The sequence below is a fragment of the Arabidopsis thaliana genome, chromosome 2, assembly GCF_000001735.4.
Source record: "Arabidopsis thaliana chromosome 2, partial sequence".
NCBI lineage: Eukaryota > Viridiplantae > Streptophyta > Magnoliopsida > Brassicales > Brassicaceae > Arabidopsis > Arabidopsis thaliana.
Genome location: NC_003071.7, coordinates 14,293,452 through 14,320,754, shown reverse-complemented (window position 1 = coordinate 14,320,754; position 27,303 = coordinate 14,293,452). Strand labels below are relative to the sequence as shown.

Here is a 27,303-nt window from a genome sequence, read left to right as displayed (position 1 = left end):
TTGTTGTTTGGATTAAAGAATTCTCTTAGGAAAAAAAGGTACACAAATACATAGTCACGTGACATGCACACTCTCGTCAAACATTAGGCATTGCACGTGTAACGTAGTGAGAGCAACGACTTTCTACTGTATTGAAAAGTCAACAGCTCAACAGATTTTCTTTGACCCAAACAGAATCCCTAAACCCAGGAAAAACCCTAAATCCTACTCCAACGAGAATCGGGAACTTTCAATGTCCGCCGCCAGATCCGTCTTCCGTTCCGGTGTTGGCCGAGCCGCCGTTGCCGCGTTAAGGTCGACAAAGCCTATGCCGTCTTCTGCGCGGTCTTCGTTTAAGTTGCCTAAACAGAGTCCTCTCTCTCACCGCATTTTCAGGTAAACATAGAGTGAAACCTTCTCTAGGCTACTCCAAAACATCGATTAACTTAATTTTGATTGTCAATTGTGAAATGTGTTGAAGATCTCCGGTGGAATTGAGCTGCTGCGTCGAGACGATGCTACCGTACCACACGGCCACTGCTTCTGCTTTGCTCAATTCGATGCTTTCAGTTTCAGGGCGCTCCATTTGGACTTTCCAAGGTACTTAAATGACTTAGTGGAACTCGGTGTTTTGTTACCTTTTGACTTTTTTTGGTGAAACTTCTTGTTGAAGATGTGAATTATGATGAAGATAGAGACTTTGATACATAAGGCAGAACTGTATCCTTTAATTGTTGCATTGTTATATCTTCTTCCTGTTTATTCATCATATGCTTGTAGATTAAGTGTAGAGTTGGTATGTCACTTTTAAAGGTTGTTGTGTTGGTCTTAAAGGTTATGTGCAATAGTAAATGGAGGTTCGATAGATGGATGAATTTCTGGAATTGAATTCTGTCATTGCTTGGTTTACTAGTTCTGTTAGGCTCTCTCTTGTTTAGGTGGACCCTTGTTTTCAGTTTTCAGTTATCGACCACATTTTGATGTTTAAATTTGTCGCAGTTTTCACGAGTAGAGTTCTACTTCTTATACACTTACGAATTGGTGTTTTGGTATGAGACTTGAAGTTTATGTTGGCATTTAATTTCCATCTGCTTTCTTCGCCTTACTTGAGTAGTTGGGTCAGGAAATTAAGAGACTAAAATACAGCCTTCCCTGTGGCATAATTTGACAAATTTTGAACTATATTTCAAATGTCTTGCATGCAATGAGAATCTCAACTTTTTTCTTTGTCAAGATGATGAAAAGGATAATGATCAGAAGTGATTGATGTAAGCCATTTTTATCATGTGTTCTTCTTGGAGTTAAGTCTTCAATATAAAAAGGGGAACCTTGATGTGTGATGTGTGCATTATGCCCTCTAATGTTTTAGGTTATGATAGTGTTTCACATGAATTGCCAATAGAAACTTTCATGAATCCTGCAACACATGAGGTTATGTTTTCTCGATACTGATATGATGATGTTCTATTTGCTCAGATTGCATCGATGATGCATGAAGAATCTCAAATGAAGGGCAAGAATGGATGCAGTTCGCAGCAAGGTGATGAAGTGACAGTAGCTGTGTCATGTTTCGTCTTGGGTCATAAGATCCGGTTTTGACCTTCAAGATTGTCAAGTAACGAAGGAATCTTATGGAATTCTATTCGACTCTAACCCTAGAGATTTGTAAGGACCAACCGGTTCAGTAACAGTTATTATTTATTAGCAAATTCTGACTACTACCCAAGTCTAGCTTCTTTATTTTTGAGGGTGTTTCACAATCAAAACTGTGTATCGGATTTGACTAATTTGCAAAGACATTTTGGACACAAATTCACCAATTTTTTCATTAACCTTCTCTTTAAAGACCATACAAAAGTAGAGAGGTTACAGAAGCATCCACAGCTGAAAGAGTACATACCGAATACCAAACCCGAGATCAACACAAATCAACTGGTAGATAAATATAGCAAACTTGCAACATCATAAGATAAATATATTTTACCCGCAACGGTGTTCACCGCAAAACAAAATTCATTGTGGCACTTGATATATCACCTATTAGAGACATGGGGTGTCAGACATCATTCCTCAACGACATTGACGAGCTCGTACTCCACAAGGGACAGATTGTTGTCTTCTTTAACAGTAATGTCAGCTGGTTCAGTGGCCTCGATGCGACCCCATTTATCAACAGCAAGCCTCATTGATCCCTTGAACATATCTATCTTTGCATTCCGAAGATTCACAGTAGCTCCTGGTTTCATCAATTCCACTGCACCCACACAATAAAAACCAAGAAAGACTTGTATTAGCCCCCAAAAAGCTAAGTGACCCACTATGAATCACCAATTGAGTACCAGAGCAGAACAAATCCTATTACTAGAGAGTCCTAAATCAACAGAATCTTTAATTGTAGCATTGTATATAGCATCAATGCCTGTTATAGGAGTGAAACTACAAGTATATCTACACTGATTTAAAAGCACCAAATCTTCAATGTGTGAACAAATTTGGAATGCGATCAAATGGTTTATCAGCTATTGAGAGATGAAAATACAGATTCCAACAGACTAAGATACTCCACAGGATCGTTAAGGCTATTCGAGAGGATGATTCAAAAATAGAATCTTAGAACACAGAATCGGATTATCTCACCTTGATCGTTGCGAGCAGTGAAGAGGATGCAAGCAGTCTCATCTCCAACAAGACACTCAGAGATCCTAGCAGGTCGGAGATGAGAAGAAGAAGCAGCTCCCGGTTTCTGAGGTACGGAATTCTGATCGACGACTTTAACAGTCAAAGTGTGGCCGCTCGTTCCAGGTTTAAGCTGATCCACTTTGACAAACACCGGTTTCTTCTTCTCCTGCGGCGTATGCTGTGGTGGCTGATTCTGAGAAGTTCGCGTTGACGAAGACGGAGGCGGCGGATTTCTTCCCTGTCGCCGCGGAGGAGGTGGTCCGTTTCTTTGCCGTGGTCTATGCTGGAAATTGTCGTTGCTGGTGTTTGACGCCATTGGGACTGAAGAAAATCTCGAAACGAACAAAATCTCTCTATGTGAACTCTTCTTCTTCGATCTCTAGAAGAAAGCCCTAGATTTATGAGTCTTTTTTCTTCTGATGATTCTTTTTAGTGGGATTATTACTATTTTTATTCTTGTTTTTTTCTAAAAAAAAAAAGAACGAAAATGAAGGCAGTTTGAGGCAGCCACGTCAATCTAAGACCAAAGTAAACCAAAAAATACATTTTAGTAGCATATATCGACAAGATTTAAAAACAATTTTACATATTTTTTATACGGATATAAAATTCCTTATTTGATTAACCACAACATTGGTAAACTATCTGTAGTAGCATCTGATATACCCAAATAAACAAAATCCAGGAGTTTTACAGTGTGTTTTTGGTAATAATAAGTTTCATAAAGTGAGAGAAAGCTTTCAATGACACATTCTGGCTCTCTAATTTTATCTGGTGACTCTGTAAGCCTACACAATACAAAACCAAAGCCGTGTGAGAAATTCTCAAGTAGTATAATTAACATAACCGGAAACATATATATGTTTTTGTTACCTTGATCTGTTTGAGTAGATTCTTCGCGCGTGCGTCTGTTTTGAAATGATCACGAACAGGCTGCCATATTGGTAAAGGACGTTAATTATTTGTTGTTGAATACAAAACTTATTCAAAGGTTTTCTGAATAATTGTGTCAGTCTTTTTTCTAATACCATCATTAAGGACTCGTAAAGCTCTAACATAAAGGAAGTTTTAACTTACTTGCAAAATCTTATTCAACGCGTTCATCAGGCCTTTCTTTAGATCGCCAGGGTGCAACTCGCCGCTCTCATAGTCAGCAGCAATGTCTTCAAAGCTTTTGTAGGTCCTAATATTTGGAAGAAAATTCCACAGCTCAATGACTTATGTAATAGGATTATAGCAATCCAAATTGGATTTTTCATGCAGAAACCAAGCAAATAAAGGTTTTAGAAAAGAACAAAAAGGGGTAAAACTCACTTGTTACCGCCATATTCTTCATTTCTCTCAACTGTGAACTCATCAAACCATGGTAGAATGATGTATTTGATGTATTCGAGGCATGGATTGCCCTTCACGACTTTTGGAGGGCAGTAAGCTTTCTTGATCTTCACATTAACTTCAGCCTGAGGACATCCAGACATTCAAAACAAGTCAACAACTGTGATAACTCTTATCTACTTTTGTAAACTTAGAATTTTGGCTAAGTTATAGTTACCTCTTCATCTTCCATAAAGATAGCAGATAATGGATCACTTTTGGACATCTTTTCTTGTCCTTGTTGGAGACCAGGAAGCATATCTGCAAGTAGTTAACAATGATAAATGATTAACAACACGCTAGACCAGTTAAAACGTGGTATAACAGAAGTCAAATAGGAAAATGCAGAGCATACGGTGTGACAAGATTATCGGTTTGTTTTTCCTCTTTATGTCATCACAGTATTCTCTCGCTAGCACATTTACTTTTCTTTGATCCATCCCAAGCTGGCAAATATCAGCCTACATATGTAACGAAAATGGTTTAACAGTAGTCACAGAACTCATCAGCCAGATACACAAAATGTAACATTACATTGATAAAATCTGCAATCATATACAGCTTATTTCTAGCCTGGAGCTTTTATCAGGTGTTTTATCAACAATATAATAGACTTTCTGCTGATGTAACGCTTAAGCTAAATTTTTTATTCCGAGTAACTAGCAGCAGAATCAAAGACAGTTCATAAGCAAGCAAAGGCTTAACAGTACCTCAAGGAAAAAAATATCTGCACATTGCATGCATGGGTAAAGGATCTGGGCAGCACTCAGTTCATCAGTCTCACTACGTCCCATAATCTGCACACACCTTCAAGGACAAGAACCAGAGTCATTCAGGTCCCATCATTTCCCTCACATAATTACAACGTCCCAAGAATGGAGAAGATTTAGAAAAGTAACCTTAAGATTCTAGGGAGCTTGTTTTTGCGAGCAATGTCCATCACAAGAGGCCAATACTTATCTGCCTTAGAATTAATTTCTTCGGACGACCACAAAAACTCTACTTTGTCATTATCCATCCCAGCAGCCTTCCATATCTCTTGAAAGTATTCTCCAACCACTCTGATTTTCTTCAAGTCACCACCCATTTTGTTGTTCAACTGAGCAAACCAATCAGCAATCCAAATCTTCACTCTGCAACCAGCTGAAGTCATTTTGTTCACATTGATGACTTTCATCACTCCCTATTAAGAAAACAACAGAACCAAAATAGATTAGCCAACGCTTCCTTCCCACATATGGTAATGGAACAAAGGAAAACTAACAGACCTGAGCAATGTGCATTCTTCCTGATGGTTCAAAGCCGTCGTAGCAAATCGGAGCAGCCTTCTTAGCAAGAAGATTCTTTAGCTCTTCCTCTTGTATACATTCCTCACCGATACTCCTAACAATTTTGTATCTCTTCTCAACTTCTTCACTCATCCTGAAGAATTAGTAAAATTTCAATATCTACCAGACCAATAAGCAGATAACAAGATCTTTTCAATTTTAAATTCCATACTTCTAAATTGCTATAGCTTTTTCATCTCTTCCACTCTAATCAAATAATATAATCCAAATCAAAATTGAAGCGCGAAAATGAAAAAAATTGATGATTGGTAAGAAAACTCACTGGAATCCATCGGACGAAGAAGATGCCTGAGTTGATGAAACGGAAACAGCTTCCATCTCCGACGACAGAGCATTGACGATCTCCGAACTTTGGTCTGCCATCAAATTTAGCCGGCGGCTCCTTCACAAAATTGCGAAATTGCGGAGGATTCTTAGGGTTTACCAGTGGCAGTGATGGAGACAGTTAACGTGCAATATAGCACCACTACGCTTCACGATTTTCACGGTTTGATTCGATTCTCTTTAATTTTGTTTTGGTTTAATCCGGTTACTATAAAAAGGCAACGATGTGTTAATTTAGGAAATAGTTGGTAAAATTTGGAATTTAGTATGGGCCTTAATACTAAAGCTTTAATTATTTAGGAAAGGCCCATTAGATATAAAATAGTTCGGTGGTCTTTGTAACAATGGTGGTTTCGATATACCAAACGTATTCTCGGAGATCATCAGGACTCAACAGCGAGCTTCGGACCCCGATCACGCCGCAGTATTTTTTTTTATCAATTTACCACTCTCTGCGTTGGTTACCTCGCCGAAGACTTCAAGATGTCTGATTCCGACATGGACATTGATGATGATGAGGTCGAACAAAAGGTGCAAGTACATACAATTGTAAGAGAATCTGAATTGTTTGATAAACCACCAATTCAAGCTTCCAATTCCCACAACGGTTAGTATTTGAAATTCGTGATTGGTTACATGGTATTGTTGATTAATTCTGTCAAGTTCGTGTTTTTATTGATGGAAACACCTTTTCCAATTTGGAATTGATGAATTTTGTTCTAGAAGAAAGAGAGAATTGTTAAATTGACTAGATTTAGCTCTGATTAGAGGTTCAAAGACTTGGCAATTAGATTTTCACTGAAGCTCTTTTGTAAAAATTGTGGCTTTAATACCAAGTAAGCAAATTCAATTCTCAGAGTTTTGTGCTTGTTTCTGTAAGGAATCTCTTTTGTTTATTCAAAACAGCAGTTTTGCTAATATGTACTGATTAAACTTGTCTCATGTAGATGTGAAGAGGCATTCTGTAACAACACCTTTAGATGAGCAATCAAAAATCATAAAGGAGCAAGCTTTTGCTCAAGATAATGGTACTTTACCAAGGTATGGCAAAAAAGTTTCTGCTTAAGTTTTGCTGAAACTAAGTTAAGAGGTTGAAGCTTTTATACTGACAAATTCGGTTATCAGATTTCCTGCTCCGGGTATACCGCCAAGAAGCTTTTTCACTGGCGGTGGTGGGAATGAACCAGAACAAAAACGTGCAGCTCTTCCCTGCAAATTTTTTGCTAAAGGGTGGTGTTTCAATGGGGTGTCCTGCAAGTTTCTACATGTGAAAGAGAATTCAAATTGCACTAGTCAACAACTGGCGGAAAATAGTATGGCTGGAAACGGTGGTATCCGGTCTGATCTAGGTACGTTGTACCATGAATACTTATTCTTGTGATTCTATGTGGAGGTAGTTCCAACAATATAGAGGCCGGTGAATATCTATGGGGTTTAATTACTCTTTCTGAATCAACCAATAATTTATTTTGCTTATGTCTATTCAGAAAGAAGAATTTTGGACAGCAGAGAAGGTGTAAGAGTTTCCCAGTTAAGCGAAAACGGTGTGACATCGTTGCCTACCAGAGAGGATATATCTTTCATGAATCCTCAGAGAGTTTTCTCCTCCATGTCTTTTGTGAATCCCCCAGGTTCTCAGAGAGTTTTCCCGTTCAATAACGAGATGCGCTTTATGCCTTCATTTGAAAACATTAGAAGAGAGAGTTTGAAGCAAACGTATGGTGCTGATTTCACTGACAACAGGTCTCTAGTTATTAATAACGCCAATTCCTTCGCATTGAGAAGCAGCTTTGTTCATGAGCATAGACCTTCTATCAGTTCCTATTTAAAAACAGACATGGGATCTGCTGGACCAGCCTGGACAGGATCATTATCCAGTTCTGTTCCTATGAATGATCGTGCTTCTACGGTGGGGGATTTTGAAAATGGGAATAGTTTATCTGGATCCGGATCACTTCCAACGCTGCAAGGGGTAGCTGTTTCTTCTGATAAAGGCGCAGAAGCCAACACTACTAGCACTAAAAAGAAAGTTTCTTCAGATGACTGGGAACCTTCTGAACCTTTTAAAGCATCTTTTACAATTCCACCTTATATTCTTCCCTCGTCTGATGCCCTCTACGATCCTTTCACGGATATAGAGAATCTAGGAGACAGACCTCTTAATGATTCATTGTCAAGTAAAGGAGAACATGCACGGAAAAGTTCCTGCCAGCAGAAAGATGGTGATTCTGCTAGTGGTCCCCAAGCACGGGATTGCAAGAATGATGATAAAAGCAGTTCATGCAGTCAAAATCAACACCAAGAAACCGTGGCAAGGAGTTTGGAAGCACATGGAGTAGTGGAAGGGGTGGCTACGTCAGTGGTTGATCAAAATGATACAGCAACGCCTAGCAAAGAGATTTCTTCGGCTACGGCTGCAGAGAATAGAGTTGTTTTGAAAAGAATCAAACCTGCAGGGCATGATTCTTGGCATAGAAGTGATGGGTCTTCATATAAAAAGACAAAGAAATCAGATGAGATAGATGGTGAAGTGAGGTCAGATGCAGGAATGAAAGTAATGAGACTATTCCGGACTGCAGTTGTGGAAACCATTAAAGAAATGTTGAAACCGTTGTGGCGTGAGGGTCGTCTAACTAAAGACGTGCATAACATGATAGTTAAAAAAGCTGCAGAAAAGGTAGTCGGCGCCGCTGTCCAGTTTCATCAGGTGCCAACTGACACAGAATCAGTTGATCAATATCTTGGTTTGTCTGGAACCAGAATTGTGAAACTTGTCGAGGTGAGTTTCTTAGCTGGAAATAAAAGACACTTAAAGCAGGTAAAAACCTAAGTAGTAAGTATTGCATAAGCTAACAATTCTTATGTTCATTTGCAGGGGTATGTCGAAAAGTATGGTAAACCCTGAGTTATCAAACCAAATGTCACTTGGTGTGGCATGAGCTCAAACTGATGAGATTCCTGTACATTATGTCATCCTTCTTTTACTCAGTTATAGATTTAGTACGTAGCACCTAAATTCTTTGGAACTCCATTCCTATCCTTTACCGATAATGGAATAAGGTTGGAATGGGAGCTTGGTGGAGGAAATGTGTACACATTGTAAAACTCTTCAAAGCTTAATTTATGCTTAAAACAGTTTTCTTTTACCTTTGGGAATATGATTTAGAATGTGATCTTTAGAAGTAATGTGATAAAGAATGGTTGCCTTGGAAGCAGAGGAAAAGAGAAAGAAATGGAATAATGTTGAGGTACGTTTCCTAACTATTTGATAAGTAATTTAGCTTTGTGAAACCAAGATTTTTCAAATTAGAAGTTAGTTTTAGTTTTGTATTTCTCCATCAATATAAGTAAAACCTCTGTAAATTAATACTCGGTAAATTAATAACCTCTATAAATTAATAATTTCTTCCAATCCCGAGGTGAGACTAATGGAAAAAATGACATAAATCGATAAATTAATAAGATAATAATTTTTTTGAAAATCCTATGTAAATATATGGTCTCATTAATATCACAAATTAATAATTGCAGAAATGTATCAACTATATATACATTATATGTAAGAAATTTCTTTAAAATATATTTCTAATATTTTTTTTTGCTTAAATTTGTATTTATTCTTATTTGATATTGAGTTCTAATATTTTATTGTATCAAAAAATTTTGGTGTTGTTTTCTAAATATGATATTACTTTTTACTTGTAATTGATTCTTAAAAAATATTTTCTATAATGAAAAAATCTTAAATTTTTTTTAAAAGTTAATAAATTAGAAAAATATCTCTATAAATTAATTAATTAATCGATAAATTAAAACCTCTATAAATTAATATAATTTTTCGGTCCTAACATTATTAATTTATAGAAGTTTTACTGTAAGTAGAAAGTGGTTTTTGGTTTAGGATAAAGTGCATACGTTTTGTGTACAGTTTTGGAATTAGTTTTATCTTTTTCAAACATTTTAGTGAATCATTTGGACTATGATCATTAGGACATCATGAACTTATTATCTATGGTGGGTTTGTGGAAAACTATTTGATTAGAGTTACTGTTGCTTAATAATATTAACTTCACAAAATAATCAAAATATGTTTGTTGTTCCTATAATACTTTTCCACGAAAGACTTGGGATTCTTTTGATTTAAGGGTCCCTACACTTTATGACTCGTCGTCCTTATCCATATCTCCAGCTCTATACCCACCTTGCATTTTTTTTATTTCCACACTTCTCCCTCACTGCTCACGCTTCTCATGATCAATGGTTTGATCTATATTATAACATTAATGTTATATATTAAGGTCCTTTAAAGTAGGCTTATCCACATCCTAATTTCCAAAGATGGCGTGTATTTTAGCTCTAAACCCTGGAAGTTGCATGTTATATTAAAATGTTGTAAAATGACATATTAATACATAACACACAATTTACAATTATATTATGTATTCATGTTGTTTATTGACAGAGAATAATAACATTTTGGCTAAACGTATCAAATTTTAACGAAAATTCTATGTGCAAGTATATAAACTTCATTTGGTAATTAAGTTATCAATTACTTGTCAATTATTTCTAGTCTATTATAGTATTTCTCTAGATATTTTGTGGGTCAAATAAAAAATGAGAGAACTAGTCGACAAAGGAAAAGAGATATTTTTACGAATAGTTTAAAAATGAGTCTATAAATTAGATGAAGGAAGCCCTTTAGTAAGTACTTCACACTTGACACAATTCTATCCAAAATCAACCCAAAAAAAGAAAGAAATATGTGGGATGAAACTGTAGCCGGACCTAAACCGGAGCATGGCCTTGGCCGCCTCCGCAATAAGATCACCACCCAACCCCTTGACATCAAAGGTATTTATTTTTCTTTGTCAACCATAACTCCGTAATAAACTTGCATATACAGATCTTTGTAGAAACGTATGATCTCATAATTATATCATGTGATGGTTTTTGGAAGGTGTAGGAGAAGGGAGCAGTAGTAAAACTGTGGCGGCGGTGGCCGGGAGTCCTGGAACTCCGACGACGCCAGGATCGGCGCGTAAGGAAAACGTGTGGAGAAGTGTGTTTCATCCAGGAAGTAACATCGCCACTAGAGGAATGGGCACAAACCTCTTCGACAAGCCTTCTCACCCAAACTCTCCCACCGTCTACGATTGGTACGTACTCAGTTTCTGTTATTATTATCTGACCGGACGGTGTAGATCAGATCTAAGATGGTTTGACCGTTGTTGTGATCCCGCAGGCTATACAGCGACGACACTAGGAGCAAGCACCGTTGAGCCGAGAGGGTAGAGTGACATGAGAATGATGTAAAATAATTATGTTCTTTACGCCACGTGTTTATGTTCTGTTTCGTCTATTTTGGCTATATGTGCAATCTTTTATTTGCTTCATGTCGTTTGTGTTTGTTAGTGACCGTTGATTTCCACCATCTGGGTTAGTTTTTAGCTTTTAACGGTGGCGATGCGTCTTCAGTGTCTTGTAATATTTTTACTGTTCGGTAATATTACAATTAGCTTCTCTAATGATTTAGCTAACAATATAACTTAACTTAACTATAATTAGCAAAATGGAATTTAACTTAACCATGGTTGATCTCATATCATTATTTTTATTTTATTTTATTTGTTCATCATTAAAATATCTCAATCATGCATGGTTAGATGAATTCGTTGTGTCAACAAACAATTATGATAGTGATTTGATTAAATTTTAACTGAACTATGGTTGATCTCATCTCATTAAATAACAAAAACATAACAATGGTTAAATGCATTCTTTGTGTCAACAAACCATTATGATAGTGATTTAATTAAAGTTTATACATGTCTTTGGATACAGTTGTAATTTTTTATATATATTTTTTTGTCTGATTTGATATAATTATACAAAGTTACACAAAAAGAACCAATCCAAAGCTCAGGGATCAACCTATTTTAATCACCATGGTTGATCTCATCTCATTAAATAACAAAAACATAACCATGGTTAGGTGAATTCTTTGTGTCAACAAACCATTATGATAGTGATTTAATTAAAGTTTATACATGTCTGGATACAAATGTAATATATATTTAATTTTTTGTCATCTGATTTGATTAAAGAAGAAGATAGAATACAAGGTTACACAAAAAGAACCAACCCAAACCTGAGTCCTGCGGGATCAACCTATTCAAAGCACATTTTCAATACAAGGGGAATATACAAAAGAAGTGTCTCCACCTACACAAAAACACACAAGTTCATAGAGAAGAAAGAGATCTTTCACCATTAAACACACGTTACACACCTTGCAACCAAGAGCTACATACAAATGGAGCCGTAAAAGTCATTAGTTATACTTTGTGCAATGAGATTAGCTCCTTTATAAGTCACTTTGGATTCACTGCCATCTTCTATTCAAAACCTTAAAACGAGATGATAATATTAACACATATACCACAAAAAAGCATTGACCATTTCACATGCCATTCGTTAATCAATTGTAAACAAATTTTATGAAACAATCTACCTAAACTATCATAATTTTGTCACGATTAGACCGAAACTATCATTCTAATTAGTTCACACTACACAATATAGAATCTATCATATATATGTAGCAACCAATTCTTTATCTAAAAAAAAGTAAAATTTTGTAACACCCATATAAATATTTAACTTTCACTCTGAATTATTCATTTTTTTTTGTAGAAAGCAAAAGACACCGTAGTGAAGTGAATAATTCTTCTTCTGCTCGGTGGCGTTGTGGGAATGGGAGAGAGTAAGACGACGACAGGAGAGGGCTTCGGGTTTTACAAGGAATATGTCGCCGGAATGATGGCTGGTCTCGCCACTGTCGCCGTCGGCCACCCTTTCGACACCGTCAAGGTACTCAATTTTCAATCCTAGTTTTCGATTTTTCTTGTAAAATATGTGTTTATCAGAGTTTACACCAAATGGGTATATATGTGTTTCATCTTCCAATTTGAGAAATTATGTTTCAGTACTTCAATTCTATACTTTAGTTTTTAATTAAGGATGCATTGGTGTGAGAAAGTGTTCTACACTGGACCATTGATATATATTCACTTATCAGTTATGTGTTGATTGTTTACCTCTATGCCTAAAACTATCGTTAAGCAAAGAAGATATAAAACCATCCATCATATATCTCAATGAGGTTTCTTCTGATGCTGTTTGGGACTTAAATGGTTTCTTTTTGCTTAGGAGCTTTCTATGCATAAAAATCATTTCTTGTTTTAGGCTAACCATTTTTAGATAGTTTATCACTGGATTGGCATCACTCATGTTTGGAAGTAATGATTCTAACTTTGGGGTTTTGGCTTTTGTTTCTTGTGTCAGGTGAAACTTCAGAAACATAATACAGATGTGCAAGGGCTCAGATACAAAAATGGGCTGCATTGTGCTTCGAGGATCTTGCAAACTGAAGGAGTATATTTTCACTGCACTCTTTTTGTTATGTTTTCAAGACTTTAGCATCCTGCAAACAGTTTTAGTTATTGAAAGTCTGGATTTTTCAGTGTCAATGGAATCTTACTAGATCCATCATCACCTGTTTGGCCAGATACAAGGGTTTTTTTTTTGCTGACTTGAATTCATATTTAGGTCAAAGGACTTTATAGGGGAGCAACATCGTCGTTTATGGGAATGGCTTTTGAAAGTTCATTGATGTTTGGCATATACTCCCAGGCTAAGCTGTTCTTGCGGGTAACATTGCAGACCAAATGATCTTTCACTGTATTTTCCTCCAGATTTCAAATTTCGCTTCTTTCTTGTTTTATTGTAAAGGGAACTTTGCCAGATGATGGGCCACGACCAGAGATAATTGTTCCGTCTGCTATGTTTGGTGGAGCTATCATTAGTTTTGTGTTATGTCCAACAGAGCTAGTAAAGGTGAAATCTCCAGAACACCATTTCTTTCCCCGCAATTATCACCTTTGATGGTTTCCATGGAGTTTTGGGACATTCACTGTTTTGTTCAGTGTAGAATGCAGATCCAAGGAACGGATTCTCTGGTTCCTAACTTCCGTAGATACAACAGTCCTCTTGATTGTGCCGTTCAGACCGTTAAAAATGATGGGGTGAGAAACTCTCGTTGCTAAAATATTCTACTTAAGAATCGAATATCAGGTTGATGGGGATATCTTTCAGGTAACAGGTATCTTTCGTGGTGGTTCGGCAACCTTATTAAGAGAATGTACGGGAAATGCTGTCTTTTTTACTGTCTATGAGTACTTACGGTATCATATCCACTCGAGATTGGAGGATTCTAAGCTGAAAGATGGTTACTTGGTTGACATGGGGATAGGAGTTCTCACTGGTGGTCTTGGAGGCATAGCTGTAGGAATCTATATAGTGTGTTTCATAAATTCCATCATAAAAAATGTTGCTATTTTATATGAATATTACTTCTGCTTCTATGATGCAGTGCTGGTCAGCTGTTTTGCCTTTTGATGTAGCAAAAACCATAATCCAGACCTCTTCAGAGAAAGCTACAGAGAGAAATCCTTTTAAAGTGTTGAGCTCGGTCAGTCAGCCATCTTCCCTCTATGAATCTAATTACCGATACAAAAGAGTATATGAAATATTGTTTTTGACTTTAAATCATCTCTGCAGATTCACAAGAGGGCAGGACTCAAGGGATGCTATGCAGGTTTGGGTCCAACCATTGTGAGAGCATTCCCTGCTAATGCAGCAGCAATTGTTGCTTGGGAGTTCTCAATGAAAATGTTGGGAATCAAACGTGACTAGGATTAGTCTTCCAATCTAATTTATTTGGTTCGATTTACAGATCTTTAAACCACAAGGAGCTTGCATTTGCTTCAGATTTTGATGAGCTTTCATGTAACAGAACTACATATATCACGAATCAAAAGTGTCTCCCAGATTATTATTTTTGATAGCTATTTAGCTGTCTCCTCATTTGTTGATTGCAAAACAAATACAGATCCCTGGTGTAGTTTAAGATCTTGGCTTGAAATAACATTTGACAAGTTTAAAGAGTTATTACACATAATTTCTTCAAGCATTTACTAAGTCTCAATGCATTTATTTAACCATGTCGTAGGTTTAGCAGATAGCTTTGATTACAGGTAATATGGAGAAACAGACAGAGACACAGAGGATTACAAGGAGCTAAAAGAGACTGACAGAAGAGAGTAAGCAAAGCCTGTTTCATTAACCTTCAAACCGGGATCTCACACGTTTCACCGTCTTTAGTCAGTTGTGCTTTTCCGCCTTCTCTCGTTGTGTCCAGCTAAGCGTCTCCTGCAACTCCGCTTGGCTTCATCAAACTCACTGAGCGCGTGAAACCTTAAAAACAAAAGGTAAAAGGTCTCATATTTCTTGTTCTTGTTTATGGTTATTGTTGCAGGAGTTTTGAAAAAAGATGACAAAAATTTACCTGCTGCATTGTTGGCAGAAACGTTGGTGAAGACCAGAGATCCGAACATGAGGAGCTTTGGCATGAAACTGGCAGACTTTGTGTCGTTTGTGGTACTGTTTGGCTTTGCTCATATCCGCGGTACAACTCTCGACCTGACAAACTCCACTACTACTTGTAGCTTTACCTTTCTGCTTCTTCTCCAAAGCCTCTTCTTCTTCAAAAGTATCTTCATCTTCAGTTTCTTCTTCTTCTTCCTCTTCCTCACTCAGTTCTCGTAAGCTCCTCTTCCCTTCCGCTTTGCTTCTTCTCATACTCATCTGCAAAATTCAACTCTCTCTCTCACATGAAAGATGGAACAAGAAGAGAAGAAGAGGAAGTAAAAGTAACCATTGGAAGAGATATAAAGGAGCCCCAAACAAAAGTGGGGAAGGATCTTAGGTGCTTAAGTTGTTGGACCACTAAAATTTCACTCCTAAGGTATAAAAATTATTAGCATGTTGTGTAAAAAAGAGTACGAACAAGCTTTAGTGCTCTATTATTTTGTATATGCATACATGCATACATATGTATCCTTAAAACCTGACGAGGACCCAGCTCTATTTTGTAGTTTTAAGTTAATGTCGATGCTATGACACCACCCCGGTTTATTTTGTGGTTGATCATGTTAATGCCGATGCTATTTCACCATGCGGGTTCAAATATGCATGTTGTTTGACAAGAAAATATTGAGAGAGAGAAACTGAGAAACACTGTGAACATTTTGTCGCGAGATTAGTGGAAAATACATGTGAAGAATATGTGCTAATGTAGTGATTGGAAAAGCAAGACTGAACAGTAAATTTACATTGTGTAATGTTTTATTTTTGTGGTAACAAGAAGTTGAGATTCGAACTAAAAAACAGACCAAACATACCACATTGCGTTTTTATGAATCATTCGCTTTTTTTTTTTGGTAGTTAAAGTTTCTGTATCAAAAAAGAATAACATATTTAAAAGATCATTCGTAGTGTACTATTTTATTTTTCTCTTATGTTGTTGGTTTAATCATGGAGTGACTCAATAATTTATCCAACTGTAGGTTTGTAAAAACGTTATTACTGAGGAATATGTCCACTAATTTGCACATAAATGTGTCGTAAGGTTTATATTTAGTTTCAAAAAGAAGTGTTTACGATTTTATAGTATAGGGCCACCACTAAATTAATTTGACAATTTAATTTCTTGTTTGGTGTAGATGATAAGGTCAATCAAATTAGCTATCGGGGCCACGAAGCCAAAAGTGGATATACAAGAATGGTCCAAACTTGAATTATGTATTCATTTTTCAATTGGTATTATGTAAAACAAAGATATTAGCATAATTAAATGGTAAAAACAGCAAACACAACTCTGTTATTCGAGATATTTTCTTTTCGATCTTGTACTCAGGTCTCAGGGTACACTAAAGACTACACATATCTCGAAGACACTCTGAGACTAGAAGCAACAAAAGAAAAAAAGAGAGGCTATTCTTAACGTGCAAGGAGGTTTGTGGTTCGTGAGATTTGAAGATCATCTCTAACTTAAAGTTCACACCTAAAACCAAGAAAAGAAAAAAAAAAAACTTGTTCACACCATAAAACCATGCACATATACTAGGTTATGTCATCAGCTAGATTCATGCACATCAGCACATCCACATATATAAATAATGAGGAGCGTCGTCAAATATTGATGCCAATGCTAATCAAATGTTAAATGATTTTGCCGTGTTATGTCATCAGCTAGATCCATGCACATCCACATATATAAAATATAGAAGGAAATGGTACAGCGCTATGCAAACGTTTTGCTCTATATCTCTTAGAGGTAAGGGACAAATCTATTTTTTGTCACCCCCTCCTTTTGACTATTTACGAAACAAAATCACCAGTTTACTATCTCCACTATTTAGCTCTATTTGTGTTTACATCAATCGATCTAGTTTGCCCTAACTTATTTTCATAGAGCCACTTGAACGAAAATCTTTGTTGCCGAGGCAGGCATAACATAAAATTGAGTTCCACGACACTTGAAATAAACAGAATCGAATCAATATCTTGAACCCAATTTATAAAAGGAATATTGTTATGCACTTATGGTTTATTTTCTACTTCTTTTAAGTTGAAATAATATCTTAAGAAAAAATGGACAAAAATAAATAACGTCAAGATTGGGCAGTAGAGTCGTCAGCTGTCATGACACTACTTATCATTATTGTACTGCCTGTCAATTTTTTGATTGTATCTTTTATTCAGCAGCATCACATTCTCCTTCAGTGTCCTTCTCTTCTTTTCTTTTTCTTTTCTTTTTCTTTCCTCATTAAACCCATACAATTCTACGGTAAATATTATGGATTTGCATACAAACTCTCTAATTGTTTGTTTGGGTACTATAATATGGGGTCCCTATAATATGTGTAGCTTAACTTTAAGATAGAACTAAGTCAACAAGATCCGGAGACACCATGTCAAAGTTCTATGTTCTTATGATTAGATGAACAAAGTTATGATTTATTCAAGATTATCACGATTCGAACTAGTTCTAAACTTGTAAACGTAAAATAATAAATAACGTTTGCAACTACAACACTGAACATAAATTAATGAAGTTTGCTTGATGTGTTGGTTAAAATTTGGAATGGGACAATAAAAAGAAGAAGAGAACTGAGAGAAGTGGTGGGGGAAGTGGGAACCTTAACTTCCCCACGTGACACTAACGAGCAACGTTAATTGAATAGTAGTAGGCCCTTTTTGTAGTACACTCTTTTATATATGGTCACCTTTTAATTAGTTTGCAAATCACATACTTTTAAAATCATAAAAGCAATTAACGTTGCTCGTTGGTGTCATATGCGATTGTAGTTAGTATAATCGATCTTAATTAAAACAAAGTCCATATTAAAAATGACCAAAGTATGTAAAAATAAAATGTTGAATTAGCATATGGTCACTGATCTTTTCTATTTTAAGATTTAGTAAACCTAAGATGTATCCGCAAGCCTATAGGGTTTGATGTGGATTACTACTAGTTACTTTTGTATGGGCTTGAAGAAACTTCATTGGGCCACAAAGAGGGAGGAGTGAGCGAAGAGCCCAAATTCAAACAAAAGGATATGAGGGTTCAAATGTTATTATAAAATATATTGTGGCCAATTTGTAAAGAAACTTGATAATTACTTTAAAAGCCCCAACACAATTATCTTTACAGTTTTTACGATCTGGTGCTGGATAAGCCTTTTGCTTCATTCTCACTTCCTTCCTCATCCAAAAAAGCTCCTCCATTTCAATGGCGACAGCATCAGCTCTCTCATCACTCTCTTCACTCTCACTCCACACCCGAACCTCTTCTCTCATCTCCTCTTCCTCCACAAAATCCATCGTCTCTTTCTCCTCCTTCCTCAACCGCCGCTTCTCATCTCTCACTCTCGTCAAAGCCTCATCGACCGATACCGAAACCATCTTCTTCGAAGACGAAACACCAGAAATAACCGCAAATGTCGTCTTCGACCCACCAATTGCTCCCGAAGGATTCGTCTCTCCTCCGTATTTCGACGAAGGAAGCGACGAGACAGAGGAAGAGATCGCTACCGCTTTTGAAGAGCTCTATGGACCTGCGTATAGTGGTGAGAGTATGCTTGGGAAAGATATTTATGTGATGGACTCAAAGCATAAGAAGAGTTCAGGTATTGGTGGGAAGCCAAAGAAAGATAAGATTAGAGATGGGTTTGAAGAGAGAGTTGTGCAAGTTAGGAGAGTGACTAAGGTTGTTAAAGGAGGGAAGCAATTGAAGTTTAGAGCTATCGTTGTTGTTGGTGATAAACAAGGGAATGTTGGTGTTGGTTGTGCTAAGGCTAAAGAAGTTGTTGCTGCTGTTCAGAAATCTGCTATTGATGCTAGGAGAAACATTGTTCAAGTTCCTATGACTAAGTATTCTACTTTCCCTCACAGGTAATCAAAGTTTTGGACTTGATGTTTGTAATGTGTGTTAATTGTTGGAAGAATTGGTTTTGGATGGTAAAAGTCTTACTTGGTGATGAACTAAGATTTTGGGATTAGTATTGTGCAGTCATGTGTTGGATTTGTGATGGGTTTGTTTGGTTTACAGATTGGTGTTATGGTACTTGTTTTACGAAACTGATGTTTGCATTGTGCACAAAAGTTAAAATATTGAATAATGCCCTAATGATTAGAAGAATCGGTTTTTGTTAATCAGTAGACAATGAGCTAAGATTGTGGGGTTTAGTCTTTTTAGCATTGTGTTGGATGTGATGATTTGCTTGGTTTAAGGATTGATTTATGGAAGTTGTTACTCAGAATGCTGGTTTTATGAGATTGATCTTTGTGTTGTGCACAATCAATTAGAAGAATCGGTTGGTTAATAGGCCACTGAGCTATGTTTTGGAACAATTGGAGATGGGTTTAAGTTATGTTTTAAGAGGGTTTTGTTTGGTTTTTGTATTATAGATCAGAGGGTGATTATGGAGCAGCCAAGGTGATGCTTAGACCTGCTTCACCAGGTACTGGTGTGATTGCTGGAGGAGCGGTTAGGATTGTGCTAGAGATGGCAGGAGTCGAGAATGCATTGGGGAAACAGCTTGGAAGCAACAATGCTCTCAACAATGCGAGAGCCACTCTTGCAGCAGTACAACAGATGAGACAGTTCCGCGATGTTGCACAAGAGCGTGGAATCCCCATGGAAGAACTCTGGAAGTGAAAACTCATCTTCGCTTTAACATTTTCATCCTCTTTTGTTGAGATTTCTTGTAATGATGTAATTCATGAGAAAATATGTTTATTTTGAAATAGTAAATCCTTTCTTCTCCCATAAAAGTTCACATTGACCGATTCTATTTCAGAATGCTATAGCTATGGCTGATAAGGTTGCAGGTGAAAATGTACAAGGAAGAACACATACACTTGTCCGAGACATTTATGTTAGTCCAATGAAGAGCCCATCAAGCCCAATTTAGTACTTACAGTCTTTGACAAATTCGAAAATTAAGATCATGGTCCAGATCGAATATCATAATTACCACAAGTGTTTCTTTCAGTGCAAAAGAGTCTCCTTCTCCATTCAACTTGGTATACATGCGAAGACTTGTGCCATAAAATGCTTTGTTGTTGTCCAATACTTGAGGAATTATCCTTACAACACTTTCATGGTCAGTTAATTATCCAACACTTAGATGACAACGTATAGAAAGCAAAGTATACTCTATATCCCACAAAACCCTCAAGAGACTCACGTTTCACTACAAAGCTAGAAACTTTTGTGCTCAAGGTGTCTAAATCCAAACTTAATATATACGCAGTTAACTAATCCACATGCTTCCGCGTCAAGTATTACGTACAATCCTAACTCTGTATGAATGGTGATCTCTTTGTGATGGGCTTGCACTGTGTAAGTAATCAGGGAGTCTTCATTGATCGAAATGAAGTGAAGGTGTTGGAGATATATGGGTATAGAGGACGTGATAGAGAGCTCAGACAAGTGACGTGCTTTTTGCGGGAAATGCGGTTTCTTCAAGTGATGAAAGTCGAAATTGATGCTGATGATGATAACAAGAAACAGCAACTCATTAATCACCTTCTTGCTCTGCCCATACGTTCATCTAAGTTCCAAATCCAGTTCTTGTGAGATTCACATTTCCTTCTAGTTGAATTTTGGGTTTCGGTTTAGGTTTTAGATTTCGGAGATGGTAACCAAACTACACTTGACTTTTGCGTTTCGTATTCCGTCTTTGGTCCTAGGAAAATGAAGTTTATGTTAGCTATAGATTAAGGGTCGGTTTCATATTTAATCAAAAAACAATAAATTAGTTTATCCAAATTGAACTCTTATGAATAGTTCAACATTCAATTGGTTTATATGGTCTTATGAAACTGATGTTTGCATTGTTCACAAATGTTTAGAAGAATCAGTTGGTTGATAGGCTTTGGAGCTAAAACTTCGGGAGCAATTTGGGAGGGTTTATGTTCCTGAATGTTTTAGTTATGAATTAGATGGGTTTGTTTGGTTTTGTTTTATAGATAAGAGGGTGATTATGGAGCAGCCAAGGTGATGCTTAGACCAGCTTCACCATGTACAAGTGTGATTGCTGGAGGAGCGGTTGATAAGCTTTAACTACAACTATATATCCATAATCAATAATTGAAGCTCTTTATGAATCAGAGTTGTGGTGAATATAATTGTTAGCTAACTTGTGGTGAAGCCAGCTAAAATGTAATTAATCTTTCATTTCAAACTATAACATAGAAGAAAATAAGGTTCATATTCATAGTATTCAAAGTCTTGAAACACTACTTGAGATAAGTGTGTTTTCTGCTGGGAAAGAAAACTTGAAAGAAATGTCTGGGGTGGCTGATCAAAGTAAAAGGGCTTTTTACCTTTCTAGCGTCAAGTGAAAAAGACGTTAATCTTTCACTCATCAGGTGGGAATTCCTCATCAGAAGCCTCGTTTTCCAGAAAAGAGCCGAGAGTTTTCCTCAGTATGCTGAAAGTTTTGTCACCCTACACCCAGAGAATTCATAGTTCAGTCATATAACAAGATTAAAGAGAGAGTATGTATAACAAGATCAAACAGGCTTTAATTTACCCGTTTCTTTTTCTTCAGTGACTCTTCCAATTGAGCAAGCTTTTCAGTGCAGAACTTCTCCTGTTCCGTTATCATTGTCTTCTCCTTCTTCCCTATATGTTATTTACAGGTGGAAGTGAGTAAGTTTTGCCATCTTCTCATAACAGTGGTGTCATTATAAGGGGTTGGTTTGCTTACTTAGCTGCTCATATCGCATGTAGAGCCTCTCCTTGTCCTCCTCAAACTTTGAAATAGTGTCTGTAAAGCAGAAACACATGTTCAATACTTTTGGTAACATCCCAATTAGCTAATGAAAGAAATCTACACTTTTGACGCCCAACAGTAAGAGATGACAAAACCAGAATACCTTTCAAGCCTTGTAGATGATCAGCTTTGTCTTTCACGAATTTCTTATGAAGCTCCTCAAACTTGGCAGCTTCATCCTTCAAAATATTCTCACACTGCAAAAATGGATCAGGTCAGATCCTTGTACATTTCTAAAGGCTAAATTAAGTTGAACATCGTCTTAGGATGTTTGTTCAGACCTCCTTTGAACTCTTTGAAAGTGCTTTGGAAAAGTTTTGTCTGCATTTTGTAAGTCAAGGACACAATTCATCAGAATCTTGCAAACCAACATTCACAAAGCATGTAATTGAATATCAGACATCTATCCTCAACAACATAGCCTACCTTTCTTTCTCAAGTTTTGACTTCAGCTCGTCAATCTTTGACTTCACCTCAGTGGACACACTGCCAGAAAGATACACAAGGATTAAAGAAAGATTCAAATATAAAACAAACGACACTTCAAAAGCAGGATACTCACAATCCTCAGATGATTCTATCTTTCTGGAACAATAAATGACAAAACCATGCTACTAGATACCAAGTAGTGATACAAATCAACCGATTGCTTCAGAGTTGAGTATCAAAATCAAAAGTCTGAACATCTAAACGTTCTGTATCTAAGAAATCAAACGAGCTTCATATCTATCAATCAACCATTTGCTTTCTAGTTTAAGGGAGACAAAGAGCAATACCAAAACCAGTTGCACAATAGATAGCTGAGTGCTTCAGAGCTGATGAACAAAAGACTGATCATTCTGTATCTATGAAACTAAACGAGCTTCATATCTATCAATCAAACATTTGCTTTATAGATTATGAAATTCAAGAGCATACCACAACCACTTTCACAACAGATCAACCAATATCAAAAAGGCTAGAACAAATGATCGAACACTTTATCTAGCTAAAACTAGTTGATATTTGGTTTGCGATACAAGATCCAGACTAATCCACATATAAAAGAGCTTGATATCTATCAATCGAACATATATATGCTTTCTAGTTTAAGCGATACATGAGCATACCATAACCAATTTCACAACAGATCAACCAATATCAAATGCTAGAACAAATGATCAAACACCTTAGCTTCATCTAGCTATATCTACTTGATAAATTGATTTGCGATACAAGATCCAGATCTAATTCATGTACCAACGATAACAATTAGAAGAAACGCTCCATCAACAAATGCACATGAGCGATCGACATGAATATCTCGATAACTGCATAGTGAATGATGAAATCGAAGTTTACATAACCTAATCAGAGAGAAACATGTAACGGAGAGATATATGACCTGGAAATGCTTTCTTCCTTCTTCTTACGGCCATCTTCGTGCGCTTTCTCTCTGAATTGCTGCAACGCCGACATGATTCCTTTGAAATCGCTACACGATCAACACGGAAACACAATCGCGAGTCACATTTCAGCAAAAAAACAGAAGAAACGAAGAAAAAGAAGAAGACGAAGCAAAAGAAAACACGAGAACGGACCTAGAAACATCGACATCCAATTCGTCCGGGAGTTTTGCTTTCGGTGTTGGCTTCTTGAGCGATTGCGGCGGCTCTGGCCGAGTTCTCTTAGTGCCTCTTCTGGTAGACGACATTGCAGACGAAACTTAGAGAGTGTGAGATTCGATGAAGCGAAATCAATAGCTCTGGCGAGTGGCGATTATCTGCTCTCTCTCGCTCGTGTGATTTGGATTTGAATTTGAATTTTGAAATTCTGTTTGTTTGTTAGAAGACTTCACACTTCACAATAATATATAGCCCACTTACGTATTGTGGATGCCGTCGTAGCTGATCACGTACTCTCACTATTTTCGTTTTCTTTTTTGATTTTTTTTTCTTCTTTAAGTTATGGCTAACATAATTACTATTATAAAAATAAAAAATTATTCTATGCATATAATTCTTCAAATTGTGGGTAACAAAAGTCACTGTTACTTCTATTTACATCAATTTTTAACCCAAATGAAATATGAGACTTGATACATCATGGGCCTCTATTTTTTTGTCAAAACATCATTGGGCCTCATGGCTTAAAAATGCGTATGAAAACTTCCTTCAACTCAAACCCAAATTAACTCAAATTATTGCATGTCGATCTCATTGTTATCTTGAGATTGATCATTGAAGTATAGAAAGTTAGAAACTTTCACCCCTAGGCCTAGTTTATGGTTTACTCTAGCGTATATCTGTCTTACCTCTTCTCTCAAAGCTTAAGGCCATTGTGTTTACGTTTATGTATATCTTCACGCTTTATTTTTATTTTTTTGGTTTAGGTTAATACCAATCCTAAAAACTAAATACATATCACCGTACCATTTAACGTTTTATCAAAGTTCTGTGGTTCAACACTCTAAATATTACATGTGACGCTATACCATACGTTTGCGAAGCTTGGAATTTTTCAAAAAGTATTTGATCTCACATAGCTTTATTCAGAACCTCCAAAAGAATTGCACTTATAATCTCCAAGGCATTGTATAGTTTAGGAAATGAAATCTTATGCATGACGTGAAACGATGAAAGTATAAATCTTTTTTGTAAAACACTAGACCAAAAGAGTTTCCACTATTAATTAACATCAATTTTTAATAGTTATTTTCCTGATTTAAGAATAATTACACGGGCATTGTTTTACCAGTTTCATTAAAATCTAGTTGACTTTTTAACGTATTTTATCTTATCCTGATCTAAGAATAATTTTATAGGCACCGTTTTGCTAATTTAATCAAATTGGAAACCCAAATAAATAGAAACAGAAGTGTGGATATTAATTGAACTTTTAAATGTGTTGTAATGTGTTGAAGCCGCACCAGGCGCATCTTGTTGCCATGCCCATGTTAAGGACCACAAAACATGGAACATGAATGAAAACTCATGCACTAATACTATCTATATCCCAGATATTTGCATTGAAAGTTACACTGTAAATTTACATATTGTCCAATAGAATTTGTAAAATTATATCTATATTTTTTTTTACTAACTCTCATTAAATTCACAAACTATAAGAAATTCACATATACATGACTATAATTTTCTCATAAAACTTTCAAATCATAACATTAATTTGTTGAATATTAACATATATATGACTAAACACTGTATTGAATTCAGCTGTGATGCATTCGTTAATTATTATCTTTTCATCAGAAAAAATAAACTTCAGGTAGGTTGACGAAGTTTTCATTTATTCTATTAAAAAAACCCGGGAAGTGACTGTACTACAAATCAATATCGAGTTTCTTGCTTCAAGTATTCAAACCTGTTAGGAGATCTAAATCTAAATCTTTAACGGGACTACATCGATCGGAAACTTCTCGCCAGTTGTGTACATGTGCTGTGTATGCCTCTACTCTCTAGTATCTATATGAAGTATAAAAAATTGTAGCCCGATATCTCCTATAAATACACCCAAGTCACATCAACCCAAAGTCACACACACAAAGAAAAACAAAAGAACAAAGATGGGAATCATTGGTAAGAGTGTTTCTCTAACTCTCTTTGCACTTTTGTGCTTCACTTCCTCTGTTTTCACCTTAGGAGTGAATCAACCTGGTTCATCAGATCCCTTCCATAGCCTTCCCCAACACCTTCCCCTACCTCCAATCAAACTACCAACTCTTCCACCGGCCAAAGCTCCCATCAAACTACCAGCCTACCCACCAGCCAAAGCTCCGATCAAGCTACCAACTCTCCCACCAGCCAAAGCTCCGATTAAGTTACCAACTCTCCCACCGATCAAACCTCCTGTTCTCCCACCAGTTTACCCTCCTAAGTACAACAAGACCCTAGTGGCAGTTAGAGGTGTGGTCTACTGCAAAGCTTGCAAGTACGCGGGCGTCAACAACGTCCAAGGCGCTAAACCCGTTAAAGGTACTCACTTATATACATTCATGATATGAAAGTCTATATATTATCCTAAAAATCACTCGAACCCTTAATATACGCACCTGTGGACCGTGGTATGTCCGTATGTGAAAAGTCCACACTTCAATCCCATGCATTCATACTTTTTTTTTGCTAAAGGTATGCTGCATGCATACTTCATCCTTTACATTTATTTTAGGCATATGTTATATGTATCATAATCTCATTGTCGGTTGTTCAAAACTTTTTGTGTAAACTTTTAACTATATGCTACCAAGCGAGATTAGTTCAGAGCCGGTCGTATCATTCTGGTCCCTTCACGAATTGATAAACATAAAATATACCATGGAAAACTAAGTAACTTCTTTCAATGCTTTTGAATTTAATTTAATTATAATCAATAGGTTTTTGGTTAAGACAATCTACTGTAGCGAAGCCTTGTCATTGTTTTCCCCAAGTTTCCTATAATACCAAATTTAGCTCAACTAGTAAGAAAATCTTGTTCAAGTCATGCCCCTTCTTAAAAAAAGAGGGTAAATTTACCATAACTAATCTAAACAAATACATGCTCTTGCATTATTTTAAAACAATTTCTGTATAACAAATCTATCCAAGTACTATATTTTCACTTTTTATTTCGTTTGTGTTATCTGGGGATACAGATGCGGTGGTGAGACTTGTGTGCAAGAACAAGAAGAACTCAATATCGGAGACAAAGACGGACAAGAACGGATACTTCATGCTCCTGGCCCCTAAGACGGTGACCAACTACGATATCAAAGGTTGTCGAGCTTTCCTCGTGAAGTCTCCAGACACCAAGTGCAGCAAAGTGTCGTCACTCCACGATGGAGGCAAGGGCTCCGTTCTAAAGCCGGTCTTGAAACCAGGATTTTCCTCGACCATCATGAGATGGTTCAAGTACAGTGTGTACAACGTTGGTCCATTCGCATTCGAACCTACCTGCCCCAAATGAGATGGTGTTATAAGAGCTACTTAAACTTTTATTAATCAATGATTGTGTTGAATATGTATCAGCTTGGTTTCTTTGTATGGGCTTTTCTGGTAGTGTTAATCTTTCTAATTTGCTTCTTAAATAAAAAGTGGTGACGTTTACATATTAGGTTTTTCTTGTTAATTCCTTATCTTCGTGACCCCAAAAGAAAAAAGAAAAAAATAGTTTGCTAAATAAAAGAGACTCTGAATATGTTATGTGGATGTTAATGAACACAACCGTTGATATATTAGCCTATATATTAATTCATTAGGAATCGAAATGACCAAATTTATCTCCAACACCATCATATCAGAACAAGTATTGACAAGTGTTGAGCAACTAGTACAATAATTTTCTTTCATAATTATACTGTACATTTGTTCATTTTG

General features: G+C 36.5%; 11 protein-coding genes and 4 long non-coding RNA genes across 23 annotated transcripts; 10 read left to right on the top strand and 5 right to left on the bottom strand.

Moving 5' to 3' along the window:
• The first annotated feature begins 40 nt into the window (after positions 1–40).
• AT2G33847 (uncharacterized protein) lies at positions 41–1,791 on the top strand. 2 transcript variants are annotated; one of them, NM_001084532.3, is made up of 3 exons: positions 41–375; positions 461–579; positions 1,456–1,791. In NM_001084532.3, the coding sequence occupies exons 1-3, from the start codon at positions 233–235 to the stop codon at positions 1,473–1,475; spliced, it is 282 nt and encodes a 93-aa protein (NP_001078001.1). In that variant the 5' UTR covers positions 41–232; the 3' UTR covers positions 1,476–1,791. The 2 variants fall into 2 exon arrangements, with proteins under 2 accessions (NP_001078001.1, NP_001078002.1); NM_001084533.1 differs by having other exon boundaries at positions 200–375; positions 461–1,788.
• On the bottom strand, positions 556–1,138 carry AT2G08640. The gene has a single exon (NR_140380.1). It is a non-coding gene; the product is annotated as an other RNA (long non-coding RNA).
• AT2G33845 (Nucleic acid-binding, OB-fold-like protein) lies at positions 1,366–3,192 on the bottom strand. Its single transcript, NM_128944.4, has 2 exons — positions 2,617–3,192; positions 1,366–2,233 (listed from the first exon to the last, which is right to left on the bottom strand). Exons 1-2 carry the CDS (start codon positions 2,972–2,974, stop codon positions 2,043–2,045), a joined length of 549 nt encoding a protein of 182 aa, NP_565774.1. The 5' UTR covers positions 2,975–3,192; the 3' UTR covers positions 1,366–2,042.
• AT2G08635 lies at positions 2,554–3,071 on the top strand. Its single transcript, NR_140379.1, has one exon. It is a non-coding gene; the product is annotated as an other RNA (long non-coding RNA).
• Positions 3,177–6,045, bottom strand: AT2G33840 (Tyrosyl-tRNA synthetase, class Ib, bacterial/mitochondrial). The gene is made up of 10 exons (NM_179891.4): positions 5,644–6,045; positions 5,301–5,454; positions 4,932–5,215; positions 4,743–4,839; positions 4,388–4,493; positions 4,211–4,293; positions 3,973–4,118; positions 3,736–3,841; positions 3,532–3,591; positions 3,177–3,446 (listed from the first exon to the last, which is right to left on the bottom strand). The coding sequence occupies exons 1-10, from the start codon at positions 5,742–5,744 to the stop codon at positions 3,426–3,428; spliced, it is 1,158 nt and encodes a 385-aa protein (NP_850222.1). The 5' UTR covers positions 5,745–6,045; the 3' UTR covers positions 3,177–3,425.
• Positions 6,041–9,043, top strand: FES1 (Zinc finger C-x8-C-x5-C-x3-H type family protein). Its single transcript, NM_179890.4, has 5 exons — positions 6,041–6,312; positions 6,653–6,746; positions 6,831–7,054; positions 7,193–8,484; positions 8,581–9,043. Exons 1-5 carry the CDS (start codon positions 6,189–6,191, stop codon positions 8,608–8,610), a joined length of 1,764 nt encoding a protein of 587 aa, NP_850221.1. The 5' UTR covers positions 6,041–6,188; the 3' UTR covers positions 8,611–9,043.
• A 1,103-nt stretch (positions 9,044–10,146) lies between these two features.
• Positions 10,147–12,001, top strand: AT2G33830 (Dormancy/auxin associated family protein). Of its 2 annotated transcripts, NM_001336474.1 has the most exons (4): positions 10,416–10,559; positions 10,672–10,864; positions 10,951–11,017; positions 11,816–12,001. In NM_001336474.1, exons 1-3 carry the CDS (start codon positions 10,469–10,471, stop codon positions 10,985–10,987), a joined length of 321 nt encoding a protein of 106 aa, NP_001318345.1. In that variant the 5' UTR covers positions 10,416–10,468; the 3' UTR covers positions 10,988–11,017; positions 11,816–12,001. The 2 variants fall into 2 exon arrangements, with proteins under 2 accessions (NP_850220.1, NP_001318345.1); NM_179889.3 differs by lacking the exon at positions 11,816–12,001 and having other exon boundaries at positions 10,147–10,559; positions 10,666–10,864; positions 10,951–11,271.
• Positions 12,002–12,387: 386 nt separating this feature from the next.
• On the top strand, positions 12,388–14,462 carry MBAC1 (Mitochondrial substrate carrier family protein; the record flags this gene model as incomplete). 4 transcript variants are annotated; one of them, NM_128941.3, is made up of 8 exons in its annotated part: positions 12,388–12,578; positions 13,053–13,142; positions 13,317–13,418; positions 13,500–13,604; positions 13,694–13,792; positions 13,863–14,051; positions 14,140–14,238; positions 14,328–14,462. In NM_128941.3, the coding sequence occupies exons 1-8, from the start codon at positions 12,462–12,464 to the stop codon at positions 14,460–14,462; spliced, it is 936 nt and encodes a 311-aa protein (NP_180938.2). In that variant the 5' UTR covers positions 12,388–12,461. The 4 variants fall into 4 exon arrangements, with proteins under 4 accessions (NP_180938.2, NP_001324476.1, NP_001324477.1 ...); NM_001336472.1 differs by having other exon boundaries at positions 13,053–13,166; NM_001336471.1 differs by having other exon boundaries at positions 13,053–13,418.
• Positions 14,463–14,682: 220 nt separating this feature from the next.
• On the bottom strand, positions 14,683–15,754 carry SPL3 (squamosa promoter binding protein-like 3). Its single transcript, NM_128940.2, has 2 exons — positions 15,115–15,754; positions 14,683–15,023 (listed from the first exon to the last, which is right to left on the bottom strand). Exons 1-2 carry the CDS (start codon positions 15,411–15,413, stop codon positions 14,927–14,929), a joined length of 396 nt encoding a protein of 131 aa, NP_565771.1. The 5' UTR covers positions 15,414–15,754; the 3' UTR covers positions 14,683–14,926.
• AT2G33815 lies at positions 14,702–15,747 on the top strand. Of its 2 annotated transcripts, none has more exons than NR_140708.1 (2): positions 14,702–15,037; positions 15,133–15,747. It is a non-coding gene; the product is annotated as an other RNA (long non-coding RNA). The 2 variants fall into 2 exon arrangements; NR_140709.1 differs by having other exon boundaries at positions 15,115–15,747.
• A 776-nt stretch (positions 15,755–16,530) lies between the features above and the next one.
• On the top strand, positions 16,531–16,859 carry AT2G08630. The gene has a single exon (NR_140378.1). It is a non-coding gene; the product is annotated as an other RNA (long non-coding RNA).
• A 1,399-nt stretch (positions 16,860–18,258) lies between these two features.
• EMB3113 (Ribosomal protein S5 family protein) lies at positions 18,259–20,083 on the top strand. The gene is made up of 2 exons (NM_128939.4): positions 18,259–19,064; positions 19,581–20,083. Exons 1-2 carry the CDS (start codon positions 18,403–18,405, stop codon positions 19,828–19,830), a joined length of 912 nt encoding a protein of 303 aa, NP_180936.1. The 5' UTR covers positions 18,259–18,402; the 3' UTR covers positions 19,831–20,083.
• Positions 20,084–20,177: 94 nt separating this feature from the next.
• On the bottom strand, positions 20,178–23,793 carry AT2G33793 (DNA ligase-like protein). 3 transcript variants are annotated; one of them, NM_201864.4, is made up of 9 exons: positions 23,536–23,761; positions 23,340–23,429; positions 22,382–22,441; positions 22,237–22,276; positions 22,059–22,152; positions 21,890–21,949; positions 21,713–21,804; positions 21,504–21,627; positions 20,178–20,863 (listed from the first exon to the last, which is right to left on the bottom strand). In NM_201864.4, the coding sequence occupies exons 1-8, from the start codon at positions 23,646–23,648 to the stop codon at positions 21,538–21,540; spliced, it is 639 nt and encodes a 212-aa protein (NP_973593.1). In that variant the 5' UTR covers positions 23,649–23,761; the 3' UTR covers positions 20,178–20,863; positions 21,504–21,537. The 3 variants fall into 3 exon arrangements, with proteins under 3 accessions (NP_973593.1, NP_001324681.1, NP_001318344.1); NM_001336470.1 differs by lacking the exon at positions 23,536–23,761 and having other exon boundaries at positions 20,249–20,863; positions 23,340–23,458; NM_001336469.1 differs by lacking the exon at positions 20,178–20,863 and having other exon boundaries at positions 21,228–21,627; positions 23,536–23,793.
• On the top strand, positions 20,503–21,046 carry AT2G33796 (FBD-like domain family protein; the record flags this gene model as incomplete). Its single annotated transcript, NM_201865.1, has 2 exons — positions 20,503–20,750; positions 20,965–21,046. The coding sequence occupies 2 exons, from the start codon at positions 20,503–20,505 to the stop codon at positions 21,044–21,046; spliced, it is 330 nt and encodes a 109-aa protein (NP_973594.1).
• A 1,608-nt stretch (positions 23,794–25,401) lies between the features above and the next one.
• AGP30 (arabinogalactan protein 30) lies at positions 25,402–27,194 on the top strand. The gene is made up of 2 exons (NM_128938.3): positions 25,402–25,926; positions 26,583–27,194. The coding sequence occupies exons 1-2, from the start codon at positions 25,518–25,520 to the stop codon at positions 26,891–26,893; spliced, it is 720 nt and encodes a 239-aa protein (NP_180935.1). The 5' UTR covers positions 25,402–25,517; the 3' UTR covers positions 26,894–27,194.
• Positions 27,195–27,303: the final 109 nt, after the last annotated feature.